At 46.4% G+C, this 17,953-nt stretch overlaps 1 protein-coding gene across 2 annotated transcripts in view; it reads right to left on the bottom strand.

Moving 5' to 3' along the window:
- Nucleotides 1–16,514, bottom strand: part of ADA (adenosine deaminase) — a 50,004-nt gene extending 33,490 nt beyond the window's left edge. For both annotated transcript variants that reach the window (XM_075011366.1, XM_075011365.1), the window contains exons 1-2: nt 16,422–16,514; nt 617–678 (exon numbers count right to left, since the gene is read on the bottom strand). In XM_075011366.1, coding sequence (XP_074867467.1) covers nt 617–678; nt 16,422–16,469 — 110 coding nt within the window. In that variant the 5' untranslated portion in view covers nt 16,470–16,514. The remainder of the gene's footprint in view (nt 1–616; nt 679–16,421) is intronic.
- Nucleotides 16,515–17,953: the final 1,439 nt, after the last annotated feature.

Consider the following 17,953-nt stretch of genomic DNA (forward strand, 5'->3'; position numbering starts at 1 on the left):
TCATTCTATGATCTATTTGGAAGCCTAACCACAAAACCTGTTCCCCATGCAAGTTGCTCATGTTTTTAATTGTTCTGTTTGGTTTGTGGCTTGTGAGGAGAAGGATGGGGGAAACTAGATTCCATATTGCTTACGTACATGACATCGAGTCAGTTCAGTTTCAATACTACACTATTAGAAAGTTGACCACTCTGTGCATCATGCATTAAGTTAGTACTGGTCTATACTCTGACTAGCACCACTGTAGTGACAGCCCTTTGTTGTTTGCATATAATTTCAAACAGCTGTCCATGCCCAGCAGGGAACCGTGAACTTTTTGTATGAGAACTGGATGGAGGTACACAGTGATCTGTAGGAGAGTTTGGCTAGCAATGCTCAGTAAAAAATTTAAAAATAAAAAAAAAAAAACCCTTATCTTTCTATCATAGAACCTTGCTAATGAAAAGGATGCATAAACACAATTGTAGCCAACAGCTAGAACCAGCAAGGGCAGGGCCAAATTCTAGCCATATCCTTTATGTACACAGAACTGCTTCTGTCCAAGAAATCTTCTTAAAAAAATCAAAGCAACCAGCTAAACGCACTGAAGCAAATTATTATTTTTTAAACAACTCACCTGCCAAAGTGTAAAATTGTTTCTGGTTTAATGGCTCCATCCAGGTGGACGTGAAGTTCTACCTGTAAATTAAGAAAAAGACAAAGAATAATGACACATTCATACAGTTGTGGAAGAAAAATCTGGATCAGAGGATGTTACCAATACAGCCAATGTGATGGAGTCCCGAGATGGGAGTTTAAAGAGAGAACTTAGAAAGCTACACAATATGGAAAAGATAGATACATGTTGAACCTCTCTATGCTGGTACTCTCTTGTCTGGCAACATCCCTAATCCACCCTCATTTTAATTAGCCAGATGACCACTTATCATGGGTGTGTTCAAGTTTGCTGTGGTCCCATAAAGTTTGTTTACAGCCACCCAGTCCTGGCCCTTCGTGTTCTGTGCTGTTATTTAATTGTAATTTATCCCTAAATGTCTTCTAAGTGCTGGTAATGTTGCTAGACAATACTGACCTCCCATGGTCTGGAAAATTCTCTCATTTGACACCAGTCAGGTCGCAAGGGTGCCACACTAGAGATGTTCAACGCTCAGGAAATTGTCCTAGTCATAGTCGGTCCCCCAATGAGTTGGGATGGAACAGTGACATTTGCTTCTAATTGGCTCCATTTAGATATTCATAATCCCTTGAACCAGTGGTTGTCAGCCTTTCCAGATTTCTGTACCCCTTTCAGGAGTCTGATTTGTCTTGTGTACCATCAAGTTTCAGCTCACTTAAAAACTACTTGCTTACAAAAAAAATCAGACATGAAAAAACAAAAGTATGACAGCATATTATGACTGAAAAATTGCTTCCATTCTCATTTGTGCCATATAATTATAAAATAAAAATCATAACAGATTGTATTTATATTTCAGTGTACAGCGTATATGGAGCGATATGAACCAATATTTGTCTGATGAAATTTTAGTTTGCACTGACTTCACTCATTTTACAACAAGCTGCATTAAAAGCTCTGACAAATTATTGAGATGAGTTGACATATCCCCCTAGCAGACCTTTGCATAGCCCGAGGGTACATCTACCCTTGCTTGAGAACCACTCTCAAATGCTGATTAATCCTGGTTTCTGCCAGCTGAGAATGCCATTCCTCAAGCACCTCAATTACTCAGCCAGAAGCTACTCATGCTTGGGTCATGTTTCTAAAGGGTACATTAGTTTAGGTCCATTGCCCAAACAACCCAAATCACCTTGCATTGTAAACTGCTTCCCAAACACTTTCAGAGAGAAATAATTTCTGCCAGGAGCAAAAAAATCTCAGATGACAGACTGGCACCTTTTTCAAACTGGGAGAATGTTGCAAATTATACAGGAGAAAACTAATAAACACGATTGGAAAAAGCACAAAATTAAGAGGAAAAACCCTAATAAGATATTTAAGCAGTCTCTTGAGTGCACAAATACAAATGTTTTGGGACACTGGGAGAGAATGAGACTTCCGAAGCAAAAAAAAAAAAATGGGGAGACACTCTCAAGTCCATCGTAACTTCTGAAGAAAAACAGGATGAAATACTGCAACTAACTCCAGGCATGTGGAGAGGAGAAAGGCACAGCTTATACCTCTCTTTATAATAACTGTTCCCTAACTCAGCATACCAATGCTTGGAAACAAATGTAAACAAAGGCTCAGCTGGACTTCTCACTTCCCAGACAGGCTGTTTCTAATACCTCCCAAGATCATATTCACCAAAAAAGGTGTTTTTGGCTTTTGGCTTTCCAAAAACCATCTCATTTTACTGATGTTGTTGCTACACTTACTAAGTCCTTAAGGGGAACCTCTCGTCTTGCTGACTTGCACCTACGGGAGCCATGCACATAATTAATTCTCTGTAACCTCAAAGAGGAAACACCCCTACACTGTTTTTAAAATTGTAGCCAGACCAAATGAACCATTTTTTAATTGTAACAGGCATTCAGCATGCAGGAGAACAGCCATAGCATGAAGAGTACAAGACCTCAGCTATTACACATCTGTCGTGTCCAGGTCTTTCTGACAACTCTATGGATTGTAGCGAACCTATCTTTGTTTCTAGGGACCTCCTATATGTAGACACTTAAGAGATCTGGGTCTGTTCAGTTTCGAGAAAAGATGAATAAATAGTGACTTAATATAAACAAAATAATCAATGGGATAGAGAAGGGAAATGAGTCATTCCTGTTCACTTGTTCATAAATAGGAAAGATAAGGGCATTCAAAGAAAGTTTAAAAGCCATACATTTAAGACTGAGATAAGAAAAACTTAATACGAGGCAAATTTTACCTGTCAAAGTCCCTGCTACAAGATATTGCAGTCAAGGAGGTAACAGGATGCAGAAGACTACACATTTATGCTGACAAGGAAAATACTATAAAAAAGGAAGAGGTATACACCCTCTTGTTGTCAGAGCATATGCCAAGAACTAATTGACAGGGGTCAGGAAAAAAACCTATACCTACAGATAGAATATTCCTTAATCCCTTTATTGTCCACTTCAAGGTTTACCTCAAACACAGCTTGTACTGAGCAAAGTGAAAAACAAGAACTGGGTGACCTGGACTACTGGTCTGATTTGATAATTCCTGCTATTCTGGGTCCAGGTATTGGGTACTGGAGCTTCCTCTGCTCATACCCACCCTGCTGTCATTCAGTTCAGATTTGTGGGCTAGTCTCCGAGAAAGAACTATCCTGCATGTCGGGGCTGCCACTTGCTGGGTGTTCTCAAGAGCCCCACTTTTGGGAGGTAACTGTCCTGGGAAACCTCTACGAGTGCTTGGTACGCACTGTAGGCTGTCTGCCTTTGTGGGCAAAGGATTATGCCAGATGCCCCATTATTTCTCCACTTCAGGCAACGCCACCGGCCCACGAACCCGATGCCAGGCCCACAGTTCCATTGGAACGTACCATTAGAGCAGGCCACGGCTGCATGAAGAGGTCCGAGTGAGAAACGAGGAAAGAGAGAGAGAAGGAAGAGAGCTATGCTCTCAAGAACACTTCCCTGCCAAGCCAGGGCAGAGGAAATTGCTCTAGTCAGAATGATGAAGCACTAGTAAGGCCTTGCAGTTTGGACTAAGTTACAATTGTGCTGGAGATCACCTAATTCTCAATCAGGTTTTTGCCTGTTGTGCAATGTCCCTCTGAAAGATCCCCTCCATCTGGCCTCCTCACATAGTACTGCCAAACAGGCTAAGCCTCCCTGGGCTAGAAGCACGCTACATCTGCCCTGGCAGAGGATAGTGGAAACTACTGGAGTGGGCCAAATCAGCTGAAGCTGTCTCTTGACTTCCTTTGAGCGTTAACTCTTTCAAGGCTGCTTGACAAATGGTGACCTATTGCTCAGGCCATAGGACATCCTCCGTGCTGGCACCAGCAGTGATCTTGTCAAGCTATCTTTAGAGATGACTAGGGTGGGGAGACGTGATGTGCACATGCTTCCCTGCTGCACATCAGGACACAAACAGGATCTGAAGCCAAACAGAGTAAGTTTATTGATCGCCACCTGGTTTGTCCATGTTAAAAGTCCTCCTTGCAAACTGTTGCAATAGTCAAACTTTGCTGAGAAGAGAGGTCCAAGATAGAATTAGCTGAGTCAAGACTGAAGGTCAAGAACGGTAAGCACGCAGGCAGGCCCACCAATGGTGAGGTGGTACGCAGGGCTGGAAACCCACGGCCCTGCAATACAAATGGGTCTGGAGCTCCTGATTGACCATTGTGGCCGGAGTGCCATGCAACACGCTCCAGGGAGTGCTGAAGGCTGCCTGATGGCACAGCCCTGCCCTTTGCGCCTGAGGCCCCACCCCTTCCGGGACACAGTACAGGCCCCTTCCTCCCTTCCCCTGCCCAGGAGCCTGACCAGGCTATCAGAGTGCAGGCATCCACACATCTGTCTTTCAACTGGCCCATTTGCTTTTCACTTCCACAATCAGTAAATTCAGAGATGGTGGCCCCCTTCTAGCCTGAAGGCCTATTACTCCAATGCAAAATGTTACTATCCATGTAACATCATGTATTTCAATGGAATAATTCCTAGTTTTGTGTAAACGAAAGAGGCTGGAAGCACTCTCTTACTTTCAGTGTTTCTATTTAATGATTGGTTTTGATCAAAACCCAAATAATCTGTCTTAGGCTGCTTTTACACATGCCATCTCCTGTCAGAGGTGCCATGGTAATGAGGCAATTCGAAGCAGGCTAATGAGACAGTAACATGCATGTTCAGCACCTCAGTGTAATGGTGGCCTCACAAATTTCAAAGCCCAGGCTTTGAATTGCAGATTGATGGTGAAGACGGGGGCAACGTCAAAGTAAGCACCCCAGTTTGACATCCCCTTAACTCCCACAGAACTGGATCGGAGTACACTGTCAATCTGCAATCCAAAGTCTGCACTTTGAAATTCGTGCAGCTGCCATTATGCTAATGAGATGCTGAATATGCATGTTAGCACCTCATTAGCCTGCTTCAAATTGCTTCATTACCATGCCACTTCCCATCGGAGGTGGCATGTGTAGAAGCAGCCTGAATTACCACACAATTCTACCCATTATGCTCATCAACTCAGGCAGCTACTAGCAGATAATACAGTCAGTGACTGTCTAATAATTAAAAACACCTTTAATCATCACTAACTTTGCTCAGACATCTCTCTCTTTTCTAAGTCACCATATATTAATGTGGACAATAACTGCTAACAGTCATTGCGTGCTGCATCTGCTGATTGATTGATTCATTTACTCAGTAACTTTGAAAAGGTCGAATAGCAAAAATTAAGAAAGGTCAAAATTCAGAGCATGGAGGGAGGAGCAGTCCAGTGACAAATTACTGCAGCTAAGCACTGGCAATGCTGTCTTCCACAGCAATCAAACTACAGGTTGAACCTCTCTCATCTGGCACCCTTGAGACCTGACCAGTGCTGGATAAAAGAATTTGCCAGGTGACAGTAGGTCAATATTTTCTAGCAAATTTACCAACACTTCCACTGCTTCCTGGGCTCTTAGAAGACATTTAATGATAAATTAGAGCTGCATAACAGCCCAAAACACTTAGAACCAGGACTGGTGGCTGTAAACAAACTTTATGGGACCATGGGAAACTTGGTCAAGCCTATGACAAGTGGTCGTCCGACTAACTAAAATCATGCCAGATGAGAGTGTTCCAGACTAGAGAGGTTTAACCTGCAGTGGACAGAACACTGACTCAGAGACCTGCATTCTAGTCCCTGCTCAATGACCCTAGGCAAGTCAGCTTCCTACTCTGTGCCTCAGTTTTCTGCCTCTAAAATAGGTATAATGACACTAATCTCCTTGAGATCGCCCAGTGAAAAGCATAAGAGTTAGCTGTTAAAGTACTACCAGGAGCTGTGCAGGCCATGACCTGTACCTTGCTGGTCTCGCAGCTAGTGCCATCCACCCTTGCTTTCAATGGCGGAGAGATGTGATTGAATAAGACTGAAACAATCTGGTTCTATACCGCTTCTTCCTGTGTAAAGCTAGTGGGCTCGTCTATGCTACAGGCACTGTAGCAGCCCAGACAGAGCATTGCAGCTGTGTTCCTGTTACACCACAGCATAGTTGCTTCCCACCCAGAGAGAAGGGAATTGCTATTGCTGTAGGTAACCCATCTCCCCAGGCCTAAGCAGCTAAGTAGATGAACTCATGCTTCTATCAGTTTAGCCACATCTACAGAGGGCTAGGTCAGCTTCAGTACAGCACTGCAGGACCTGAATTGTTCAAATGCCTGAAAAACATAGCCCTGTCCATGTCCACAGACGGGGGCTAGTGGGGGAAGAAGGGTGCAATTACTAAGAGGCCTGGGCACCTTAAAAGAGCCCAGGGAGCCCCGGCTGCTGCCACCTGTAACACAGCAGAGTTAAGGCATGCTCCCTTATCCTCACTCTGCAGTGCTCCCAGAAGCAGCCAGCTCGCCCCTGTGGCCACTGGGAGGGGGGGCACGCCATGGTCTCTGTGTACTGCCCCACCCCATCCCAAGCGCAGGCTCCACAGCTCTCATTTGCTGGGAACTGCAGTCAAAGGGAGCTGCAGGGATGATGCCTGCAGACAGCAGTGCATGGAGATCCCCTGCCCCCCCACACCTAGGAGCCCACTGCCAGGGGTGCATGCAAGTTGCTTTCAGAAGCCCCAGAAGGTAAGTGCTGTCCCGACCACCTCTTGCACCTCAACCCCTTGCTCCAGCCCAGAACCCGCACCCATCATCCCAATTCCCACTCAGAGCCTGCCCCCAGCCCTCCTCCCACACCCCCAAACTCCTATCTTGCCCCCCTCCTGTGAAAGTGAGGAGGGTGGGAGAGAGAGTGATGGGGAGGAGGAGTGAGCAGGGCCCCAGAGAAGGAGCAGGTCAAGGGTGCCTTGGAGAAGGGGCGGAGCAGGGCATAGCACAAGAGCCTTTCGAGTTTGCTCAATTCGACACTTGGCAACCCAACTGGGTGGGCATGTGAAAGCACCAGCCACGCTGGAAGAGGGCACCCAGCTGCACCTCCAGCAGCTTGCTGGGCATCCGCTGGTGCAGGCACAGCACCACACACATTCCAGGGGACCTGTCTGCATGGGCATGGCTCATGCATGCCAGGGGGTCCACTGACTGTTTTGCTCTGGGGCTCAGAATTGCGCTCAGCAGGCCTAACCCTGTCATTCTACATTTTAAGCACAGATTAGGTCACATATTGTTCTTGGAGTTAGCAGTGTGTGCACAGGCAGGCTTCTGCCTGGATGGGATTGACCCACAGTTTTAACAATGCCTCATACCCAATCGTAAATCAAGGGAGACTGAAAAAACATTAGTGTTCCTTCCAAAAATTATTCTACTTTTTTGTTAACAATTCCAATTGCATGCGGCTTTTGTGACTGCTCTTGCTGGTGTTCTTCTTTGTAATAATTACTTAGTTACACTACACAGCACTTTACAGCTTCAGAGCTCTGAATGAACACTAAAGGCTCAGTTTTGCCATTAACGGCGTGCTTACACCCCAACAAAAGATTGCTGGCATGGCTGCAACTCCAGGTGGCTGGCCCCGGTCAGCTAACTCAGGGTCAGGCTGCAAAGCTATATACACATTGGGGCTGGAACTGCAACTCAAGGGCTGGAACCTCACAGAACAGTAGGACCTGCACCCAAACATTTACACTACAGAGTTATGGCCCCACAGCCCAATCCAGCTGACCTGGCTCTGACACGCAGGCTTCAGGTTGCTGGTCCCCCCATCCCATGCTGTTGTAGATACACACTAGGGCAATGGCTCTTATCTCCCACACCCCACACCCCCACTGACCACTTGAAAATTGTGGAGGGTCTTGCATACAACTTACTCATCTTCCTAAATGTTGTTTGCATTGTTAGCTAACTTTCACGAGGGACTTTGGATAAAAGTGCTGTATTAAAAAAACCCTCTTAATAATTAACATTTTATTATACAGTAAATTTTCATACCTGGCATTTGTGGTAGGTCCAGGGCACAGGGCTCCCTCAGAGGGAGCCCAAAAAGCAGAAGGGCCTGCAGAGCAGGAGCAGGGCAATCACAGGCAGCTGGGCGGGAGATGGCTCAGTCTAACCGGAGCCAGTTGACTGGTCTAATAAGAGACCTTTAAAAACCCTTCACAGTGGGAAGAGTGGGGAGAGAGCGTGAAAGAGGCAGGTGGTGAGGACACTACAGTAGTGGGAGACAGCAGGTTTGAGAGGAGCAGGAGAGAGGATCAGGAACACCGGAAACCACAGAGGGAGGTGAGGAGCTTCAGCAGATTGTGCTGGGGGGGGGCTTGTTACTGCTGCAGCCTGGAGGAGGTACCCGGGGGAATTGTTTGGGGAAGTGGCCCAGGGAGAAGACCTGCTGTGCCAAAGGCTACAGGAGTCAGCCCTTCCCACTAGCAGCCACAGAGGGTCCCTGGGCCAGAACCCAGAACAAGTGGGCAGGGGCCAGGTTCCCCCAGACCACTCTTTACCCCAGTGAGGGCAACTGGGCCTGCAAGTGGGATCAGTGGAATGAATAGAGGCCAGAAGCCCAGGAACAGGACTGACTTTGTCACACAGTCTATTATCCAGAACTATCAAATAACCGGTCATTTTAACCCTAAGTATGTTTTCCATAAGGACAGGACAGTGAAAGTAAATACAAATAAATACAGTAATATATTGCTAGGTATACCTCTCTATTATCCAGAATATTTGAGTATCTGTCAGCCTCCTGGTCCTGGGGCTGCCAGATAGGAAAGCGTTGACAGTACAAACTACCCACACAATTCATATTTTAATACTAGTAGGGGTCTCTCCTTTACTACTGCAGCCACAGAACTGAGGCCGGGAAGGAGGGCCCTCCCTTCCCAGCAGCCACAGCCTCAGACGTGGGGAAAGTCACCTAATCATCACAGCTCTGGATCCCCCAAGTTCTCCCCACTCACCCACTCCTATTTCTCCCAGCCCACCCCAATGTTCCCGCCCCCACTTTCCTGCTATTTCCCAAGCCCACAACCTCACCTTACATGGGTGGCTCCAGGTACCTAATTAGTGGACCCTGTTTGCAAGTCGCTAATTACACGAGCAGCCCTTCGTTCTTGTCTGTGTGACTGCCCAGCTGCGCACCTCAGAGGGAATGATCCAAGGGCCATCTGAATTGAGCTTGTGAACCACTGGTAGCCCGCAGGCCACAGTCTGAGGACCTCTGCACAAGAGCACAGTACTGAGCAGTAACCACATCCGCCCACAGAGAGTTCCAAGAGGCACTGCAGTGCAGGTTATACTCCCTCCCAGGCTCCCCAGGGCAGACACTGCTCTCTTCCTTTGGTGGTGTGTGGCTGGGGACATACAGGGCTTCCCAAGGGGGGAGACAAGGGAGAACTCCTTGCCGTTCAAGGCCCTCAGAGATCACAGCAGTGAATACGTTTGCCTTTAGAAAATGGAGAAAGACACTTGCAGGCTTGTCTTCCCCGCAACAATTAGTTCACGATACCACAAGTTGGCCTCGCTCCTATGAAAAGTTAACTCCAGGGAGCTGCAAAAACACCACTTCCAGGTATGCAGTAATTTGATTACTGTGGCGCAGAGTATTTGTGCTCCCCTGTACTACATCCTCCTTCCTCAGCACCCAAACTTCAATCCATACCCTCTGAAAGGCTAGCTTGCTCAAACTGAAATCAGTACTTGACCTGAGTTCGGCATTTTTGGGTGTGGAATAGCGTCAGGCTAACTCAAGGTGACATTGTAGAGAAGACAAGCTTTGAATCAGCATAATCCTGACTAATATGCACAACAACATTATGAGACAAGCTTCGTTTTCTAGGTGAAGGACACTGAGGCAGTCAAGTGACAAGCCCTTGGCCTTAATCCTGTGTGCAATCCACTAGCCTCCGCTGTCATATAGAGTTTAACATGTGAGTAAATGTGTTGCAGGTAAGTTGGCTGCTGACCTCTACACGCGAATGTTCATGGTCTGTGAAGCTAAGGCAGGGATCTGAAAAGCAAAATCAATTTTGAAGCTGCATAACAGCATAATCCACCCATTCTTGTTTTTTCCAATAAACACTACTTTGTCTCTGTGTCAAAAGGCTTCCAGCAAATGAGAAAATTCCAGGAAGTCACAAAATACCCACCCCAGCTTGCAGTCTGATGCTCCGTGGCCAGCAATTAAACATCTCAATATCTAGCACTAAACTGTCCATTCATTCCAAAAAGAGCAATTCTGCTATTTTACCATCTGTCTCACACACACAAACCAGGAGAAGAGATACCTTATTTGGATACCGTTTATAAATAACAGCTCACCCACAACTCCCTAATATAGAAAGGGTGGTGAAACTGCTGCGGAAGATGACATCTGGATGTCGTTTCTAGAAGAAAGCTGCCTTTCAGGGATTGATAATGTAAATCAGCATTAGAAACATGACATCTTTGCAGCAAGGTCAGAGAAAATGCTGTTGCTGAGACGGATGTCACATACTGTTTTCTCACCTCTCCTGTTGGGTAAATAGTCTCAGAGGTGTAGCTGTGTTAGTCTGTAACTTCCCAAAACCAAGGGGTTCTGTAACACCTTAAAGACTACCAAATGAGCTTTTGGGGGTAAGAAGTGGGTCCACGTGCTTAACTGTGGCCTTTTTTAAATGGTGACAGATACCTAACAAAAACAAGCAGTCTTGTAGCACCTTGGAGAGTTCAAAGAAACACCAGCCCTGCCTTAGAAGAGCCTAAGATTTATTAAGGTATAACAGCTGAAACACTACAGCCTATCGGACTGTGTAAGCACATTGCACGCTTGCTTATGTTCTCTTCCCACTCGTCTGCTACTGTTCTTTCGAATGGGCAGAGTACCAGAAGTGCTGAGATTCCTGCTCTCAGAAGCACCTTGCTCAGCTGGTTCAGATGCATGCTGTCAATTAGGAATTAGTTATGTCTCACAGAAGCTACAAAAGATATGATGAAACCAGGTGCTTGATGCAAATTAGAAACAAATCATGAAATGAGGTGGCAGTAAGAGTACTAATACCATTCATAAGGTTGCCAGTAAGGGACAGCAATTTTTTCTTAAGACACTGAGTCAGAAATTCTCTTTCTACTGCAGGTAGCATCCATCCCCTCCCAAAGACACTGAGTAACAGCAGGAAGTAATCCACTAAAAGCAACAAGGTCTGCACGCATACTGCATCCTAGCCTATAACCTGACACAGCAATCCAAATACTCTTCTAGTTTTGCCGTTAACTTGCTTAGGAAAAATACTTCCGACATCCAAGCACTTGTGTATACAGTCTTAGTGTCAAAAGAGTTTCTTAGGCATTGTCTGTTGCATGTTTCAGAGTGAATGACGGATCCTTCTTGCTAAAACGGGTTGACAATACCTATTCAGTGGGGTCTCCAGTGTTCCGTACTCTTTTAGAATCCGGACGGAGCAGGTATCAGAGGCACAGGTGGTACCCCCAACTGTTTTCCACGCTTCCATGGATGTCTTATGTGACTAGGCTGAATTCCAGAGAAAAAGACATTGTGTTTCTGGTCCTGACCTGTGCTGAGCTTCTTCCTGGCAGCCCATGAAGCTTTCCAAGTTATCAGTGAATATCTCTTATGAAATAAAATGACAGTTCTTGGCACCAAAAGGTACTACAACTGAGCAGAGGTAATCTAGGTTCACTGATTTCAGATTTGGAAAAAAAAAATATGTAACGTGTCACTTGGCTACTGATCAGATTCCAAATTGCATAGCAATGTTTTTCCTGGATCACATCTTGTCTTTACAGTCTCCTGCTGCTCCGTTGATTTAACAGTCAAGTGAGACGAGTAAACGAGAGAGGCAGTCATTTATGCTTCTGATCATGGGCTGTGGGTGAAGGCCAGGCTTGGGAAGGCACCCATTTAGATGAAGTGCCTAATGAAGGCTGAATTCTGTCCTACCAGCAGCAACTAATGCAAACCAGAGATTGAAGTGAGTTAAAAAGAGAGAGAGGGAGATTCAGATGTATTTTGCCAGGTTTGGACCACAATAATTGAAAGGACAAGCTAGCCAAGGGGCTTCTTTCTTTGGTGATCATATCTGCAAGAGACCAAGCATAGGACACTAAGCAGCTATTTCCTACTCCTATTCATCCTCTCTCCTCCTTTGTTTTCTGTCCAAGTACAAAACACGATGAACACAATTTGTGTAAGTACGGTGTAACTTATGACCCCACTTCAGATGTATTTATACTGGAAATTGCTAAATGAAATATCAGAATATATTTTACAGCTGTGATCTGTGTGATGTTTATGGGCAGACAGACTTTCGTCACCAGCAAATAACTGATAAAACATACAAAAATTCTGAAAAAGAAAGCCTGTTACAATAATGAGGGCTCTCAGACACAAAAACCACTCTCAGGATTTTGGGATAGGTACTCTCAACATGTAATTATCAGCACACTGCCACTGAAGCTAATTATATATAAAAGAAAGATTTGAGTTTCATTTTTTTTTTTCCTAACAAAGGATTACTCAGCCATTAGAGGTTCTCCAGAAAGCCTTAGATCATATGCTATGAAGGTCGTGCGCATGAGAAAGAAAAATAGGGATCAGTATTTTTCATTAAACATGACACACTGAAACTGGCTTTGAACCTATGCCGATTTCTGAACAGTTTAATGTCAAACATACTGCACATTACACAAAGTGTATGCATCTAAATTCAATGAGACCAAGTAAACATTTTGATATATTTTCATCTGGCACAGTCTGTAAAGTGTTCTTTCAATGTGCTGCAAGCAGAACATTCTGGAACAGATTTTGTTTTAAATGGTGGTTACAAAAGCCACAAGAAGCTGCATTGCTCATGGAATTCATAATCTAATTCAATTTCATTAACACATTTCATCTACAGCTCAATGGCTCTAATAAAATTCATATCAAGAGACTGAAAGGTATCATCTAAACAGTTATTCTGTGGCTTCTGGACAGCTCAAAGCAGACAGCCATCCACCCCAAAAGACTGCCACTAGCTGCCTTCTCTCAGCAATAGCAGCCAAGAGGCAAAGGCACTTTTATCAGGTAGATGGAACTCTCCTCAGAACCTAATAGGGGAAGTCCAGGTCAGCACTGAAGCACAACAGTAAGACAGCACACGCAGCAGTTGTGCACGATTCTTCCAAGCTATAGAGGGTGGATAAAAATCAAAGATTTGTTTTTAAAATTAAATACCAGATTTTTTTAAATCAGTACTAAAATTTCCCATTTAACAATAACAATTACAATTAAATCTCATCACAAACATGCTACATGTAAAAGTGCATTAATGGCTCTAGGCTGTCCAGTCTAACTACAAACTCTTGCTTCTTGAAAGTTCTAGACTTCCAATTTCTGTTTCTCAGAAGACTAAAAAGTGACGTGCAAAAACAGACACAAGATGGATAGAATGGTGCTTGTTCTGTGCTTATGTGGTGGTAGATCTTGGCCAAGCACAGAAGAGAAGTTAGTCAAGACACTGTCGTAAAGATAGACAATATATGGGAAAGGGTGGAGGAAGGATAGAAAGGAACAATGGAGTGGACAAGAAAGAAAAATGGAAGACACAATTCAGGACCCACACAGCTTCATATATTCCCCCCCACAATTTTGCCACAGAAAAACGGTCATGGTTTCTGGGTATAATAGAGACTCTATCAAGAATATTTTAAAGAATTTCGTTCCATAAGTTTAAAAGAAAAAAGTGACAAGCATAGGCAGTACAAGATGACGCAGGACTTACTAGAAAGAATAAATCATTCTAAGGAAAACTATTTATTGGGAGAAAATTATGTGGCTGAAGGTGTGAATATGGCTGAGTGGATCAACTGGTCAGTAACTTAAATAATAATTCACTTTGCAATGCATCATTCAAGCCTCCCTGTATGTCTTTTAGTATAAAGGTGATTTGAGAAGTCAATTCCCAAGCTGTTTGCTCTCTGGGGTGTTGCTGGGGAGAGGACATGTTATTTTAGTTTATCCTTATGCTTGTTTAGTTAACTAAGTTAAGAATCTACTACTCAAGTATACAATACAGAAAGCTGCAGCACGAGAAACCCAGAGTAGTCCACTGCCAGTGAATGTCATTTTCTTACTTTATACTCACATAATACTTTCCCCTTATTTTGGAACATCATGACCACAGACAATAGTGGTGATGCCATAATTCCACACCCTATTTTATTTCAGCCTAACTCGGCTTTCCCAAAGGGACCTCATTCTATACTTGCTTTCTCAAAAAACAAAAGTGCCATTAAGTTCAATGAGGCTTACTCAAAGTTACATGTACTCTAAACAGAGTCCAGCTTAGATTTTTTGGTAATATGATTTAAATCATTTTTGGTGATTTAAATTGTGATTCAAATAATTTATTTAAATCACCTTGATTTGAAAAAAAATATATATATCAAACCACCTTGATGCTATACCCCGGTGTGGCAATAAACAGCACTTCAAATGCCATAGCTAGGGCCCTTCTAAGTTCACAGTCTGTTCTGATCAATTTTATGATTGTAGGGATTAAAAAAAAAGTTTCATGATGTCAGCTATCTACATCTGAAATTTCACAGAGTTATAATTGTAGGGCACCTGACCCAAAAAAAGAGCTTAGTGTGGTGGCTGCAAACTTATTGCAGTGGATGTTGCAGTACTACTACCCTTACTTCTGTGCTGTTACTAGCATCAGCAATGCCTTTGGAGCTAGGCCACTGGAGAGTGGTAGCTGCTGACTGGGAGCCCAGCTCTGTAGGCAGAGCCACTGTCAGCAGCAGCTGCACAGAAGAATGGCAGCCTATGATATTGCCACTTTTATGTCCGCACTGCTGCCTTCAAACTGGACACCCAGCCAACAGCTCTCGCTCTCCAGCTGCCTGGCTCTGAAAGCAGCACAGGAAAAGAGCAGCAAAACTGCTACCGCACTAAAATAACCATGTAACGCCCCCCCTTCAGTTCTCTTCTGGGTCAGGATCCCCAATTTGAGAAATGTTGGTGGCCACCCCCAATGAAATATGTATAACAGAGTAACAGCTCACCAAAGATCATATTACATGGGAGAGCCCAAATTTCACTCTCTCCATCCACGATCATCAATTTGACACTTTTCTCCAAGACTGATTTCATTAGGAAGCTTAACGAGTATTTTGCAAGCTTGGGTAATCAAACAAAAGATAATCTTCCAGGTCATTCCTAGGACATCCCTTTTTCCTACTTGCTACCTTTAAGAAAAGGTTTAAACCTCAGTCTCAGACATTTTTCAATGTGAAAGTTAGTTTTAAAAAAAAAAAAAAGTCACAAAGTTTACCATCAATTTTTTATTATTTTTAAACTAGAGAGAGTAAAAACAAAAAAAAAAAAAGCACCCTTTGCTTTTGAGGCTTGGATGGTGGGGAGGGGACAGAAAAGAGGTGGAAAAGACAGCAGGGAAGGGTACAACATACCAAAACCAATATCTCATTATTACATAATTTTCTGTGTGAGCTTTCCTGTGCGGCTAGATACTTCTCATTTCGTAACTTGTACTGTTAGAAACTCTATGTACTGACAGCACTGCTGGGATACATTTGCAGGGCACAGCTCTAAAAGGATCACATCAATCTCGAAGTCATTTAATGCTCGAACAGTAACAGAGAGGTAGCCCTGTCAGTCCCTACTCCAGCAAAACAAACCAGCAGAAATGGAGCACCGTTTGGTTTCATTTAAGGCGCGTTTGTCTTTTGTCATTAACATCTCCCCCGAGGGACCCAAGCGGTGGCATGCTGATGTCAGGCAAAACCGAAGAGGAGTCTCGGGGCACCTGAAAGTCTAACCGGTTTTTGGGGGCAGAAGCTGACAAATCTTTGCAACACGCTGCCCATTTCCCCACGCCCGGCCTGCCCCCACACACCACTCGCGGCCAGCCAAGCGCATCAGCACCCGGCTCAGCCGAACGCCTGGCTGCAGAGACGCAGCGGGGAAGACACGCGCCCAGGCCGGGCGCTCAACCCGGGGCCGCGGTTGTTGGCTGCCGACTACGAACGGCCGCAGCTGCCCTGCGCTGGCCAGGCGCCAGCGGCAACAGGTACCGCCGCGCCGCCCTCGCAGCCCCCGCTCCGCGCCAGGCGCGGGACAGGACCGCGCCAAACCAGCCCCGCGCCCCCGCCGCGGCGCAGGCAAGGAGCGGGCAGAAGCTGCCGGAGCCGTGGGGGCGGGAGAGCGCACACATCGCCCAGCCGCCTGGGGGGGGGGGGGGGAAGGAGCCCGGCTCCGCGCTGCCGCCGCCTCGGAAAGGAAGGGCAGGGCAGGGCAGGGCACAGCGGGACGCGCGGCCACCGCGGGGGAAGTAGGCGGGCCGGAGCCGGAGCCGGAGCCTGGCCGGCCACTCGCTCACCTTAGGCAGGTCGAAGACGGACAGCCCCTGCCCCTCGCTCCGCTCCATGCTGCAGCCACCGCACCCGGCCAGCAGCGCGCTCTGACGGGACACCATAAGGGCGGCCGCCCCGAGTGGAGCCAAGCCCCGCCCAGCGCCCGGACCGGCCCCGCCTCACGGACAGCCGCGCGAGCCACACACCCCGCTTCCCGGGCGTGACGGCCCCGCAGGGCAGACCCCGCCCGCTGCATCCTGGCCTGCCTCATCCACAGCCTGGTCACGCCCCCTGCATTATGACCACGCCCCCGAGCAGCCTGGCCGCGGGCCCTGCCGCCAGGGCGTTCCCAGCCGCGTGCCTTGCAGGCAGCTTCCTCCCCTTTCCTCCCAGGACTCTGTATCCCCACCCCGCTGGAGCCTGGAGGACCCAGCTGTGGTGGGCTGCAGGGATCGGGGCTGGGGTGGGGGCTGCTTCTGGGTGGAAGGAGAGGAGGTGACACCTGCAGCTATGGGCTGCCAGCGTCATCACCCCGTCACAGCCTGACAGCAAGCAGGGACAGGAGAGCAAACCAGGGGCCCATTGTAGCCCAGCAGCCAACAGCAGCTGGGGATCGTAGCCACTCACGCTCAGTCTTAGGGCAAGGCAGTTGCCTTGAGCCCCACGCTTTCACAGCCCCTGCTCCAACTGATTTCAGCATCCGCTGCCCACCGGCCGGCCCAGCTGGGGACAGCTCTATAGGAGATGCGGGGAGACTTGTGCAGCAGGTGCCAAACTGCTGTACAGTAGAAACCACATCACTCCAGTTACACCACCACAGAAAACAAAAAAGCGGTCCTGTAGCACTTTAAAAAGACTAACAAAATAATTTATTAGGTAATGAGCTTTCCTGAGTCTGCCCCACAAAAGCTCATCGCCTAAAATTATTTTGTTAGTCTTTAAAGTAGGACATGACTGCTCTTTTGTTTTATTAATTTAAGGTTTTCCTGAGATCACTACAGATACCAAAGAACTCTCTTTGTAATGCATAAACACAACGACTTTAACACCAGATTACAAAGGGGGACGTCTGAATTGGAGTTCATTCTCAAGTGTGATACTTATTTTGTTAGTGTTTAGAATGCTACAGGACTGCTTTTTTGTTTTGTGGAGACACAGACTAACATGGTTCCCCCCTGTGACTGTTCACCACAGCAGGAATAAGGTGATGTTTGCAGCCAACACATTATTTGCCCTTCTTGTGTGTTATACTCAGCAGCTCTGACAGCTGCCATGGGCCCTGGGGCAAGGTGGGAAGTGGGGGGCTAGTTCTGCACCCCAGAAGGGACACGGCCAAAGGTTGGAGGGGCAGGGCTAGGGTATTTGGCTCTCAGCACACGCCCAGGCCCATCCCTCCCTCAGAGCCATGTACACCAGCACTGCTGCAGCAAGGGGACCCAGAACTCCAGGCCCCTTTGAAACACTAGCCCAGGGACAACTGCCTCTTTTACACCACCCTGTCAGTGGGACTGATTATACGCCCTCCCCCAACCCTCATTGCCTTTCCTGTCTCTGTCTG

The sequence above is a fragment of the Carettochelys insculpta genome, chromosome 17 (genome assembly GCF_033958435.1).
Source record: "Carettochelys insculpta isolate YL-2023 chromosome 17, ASM3395843v1, whole genome shotgun sequence".
NCBI lineage: Eukaryota > Metazoa > Chordata > Testudines > Carettochelyidae > Carettochelys > Carettochelys insculpta.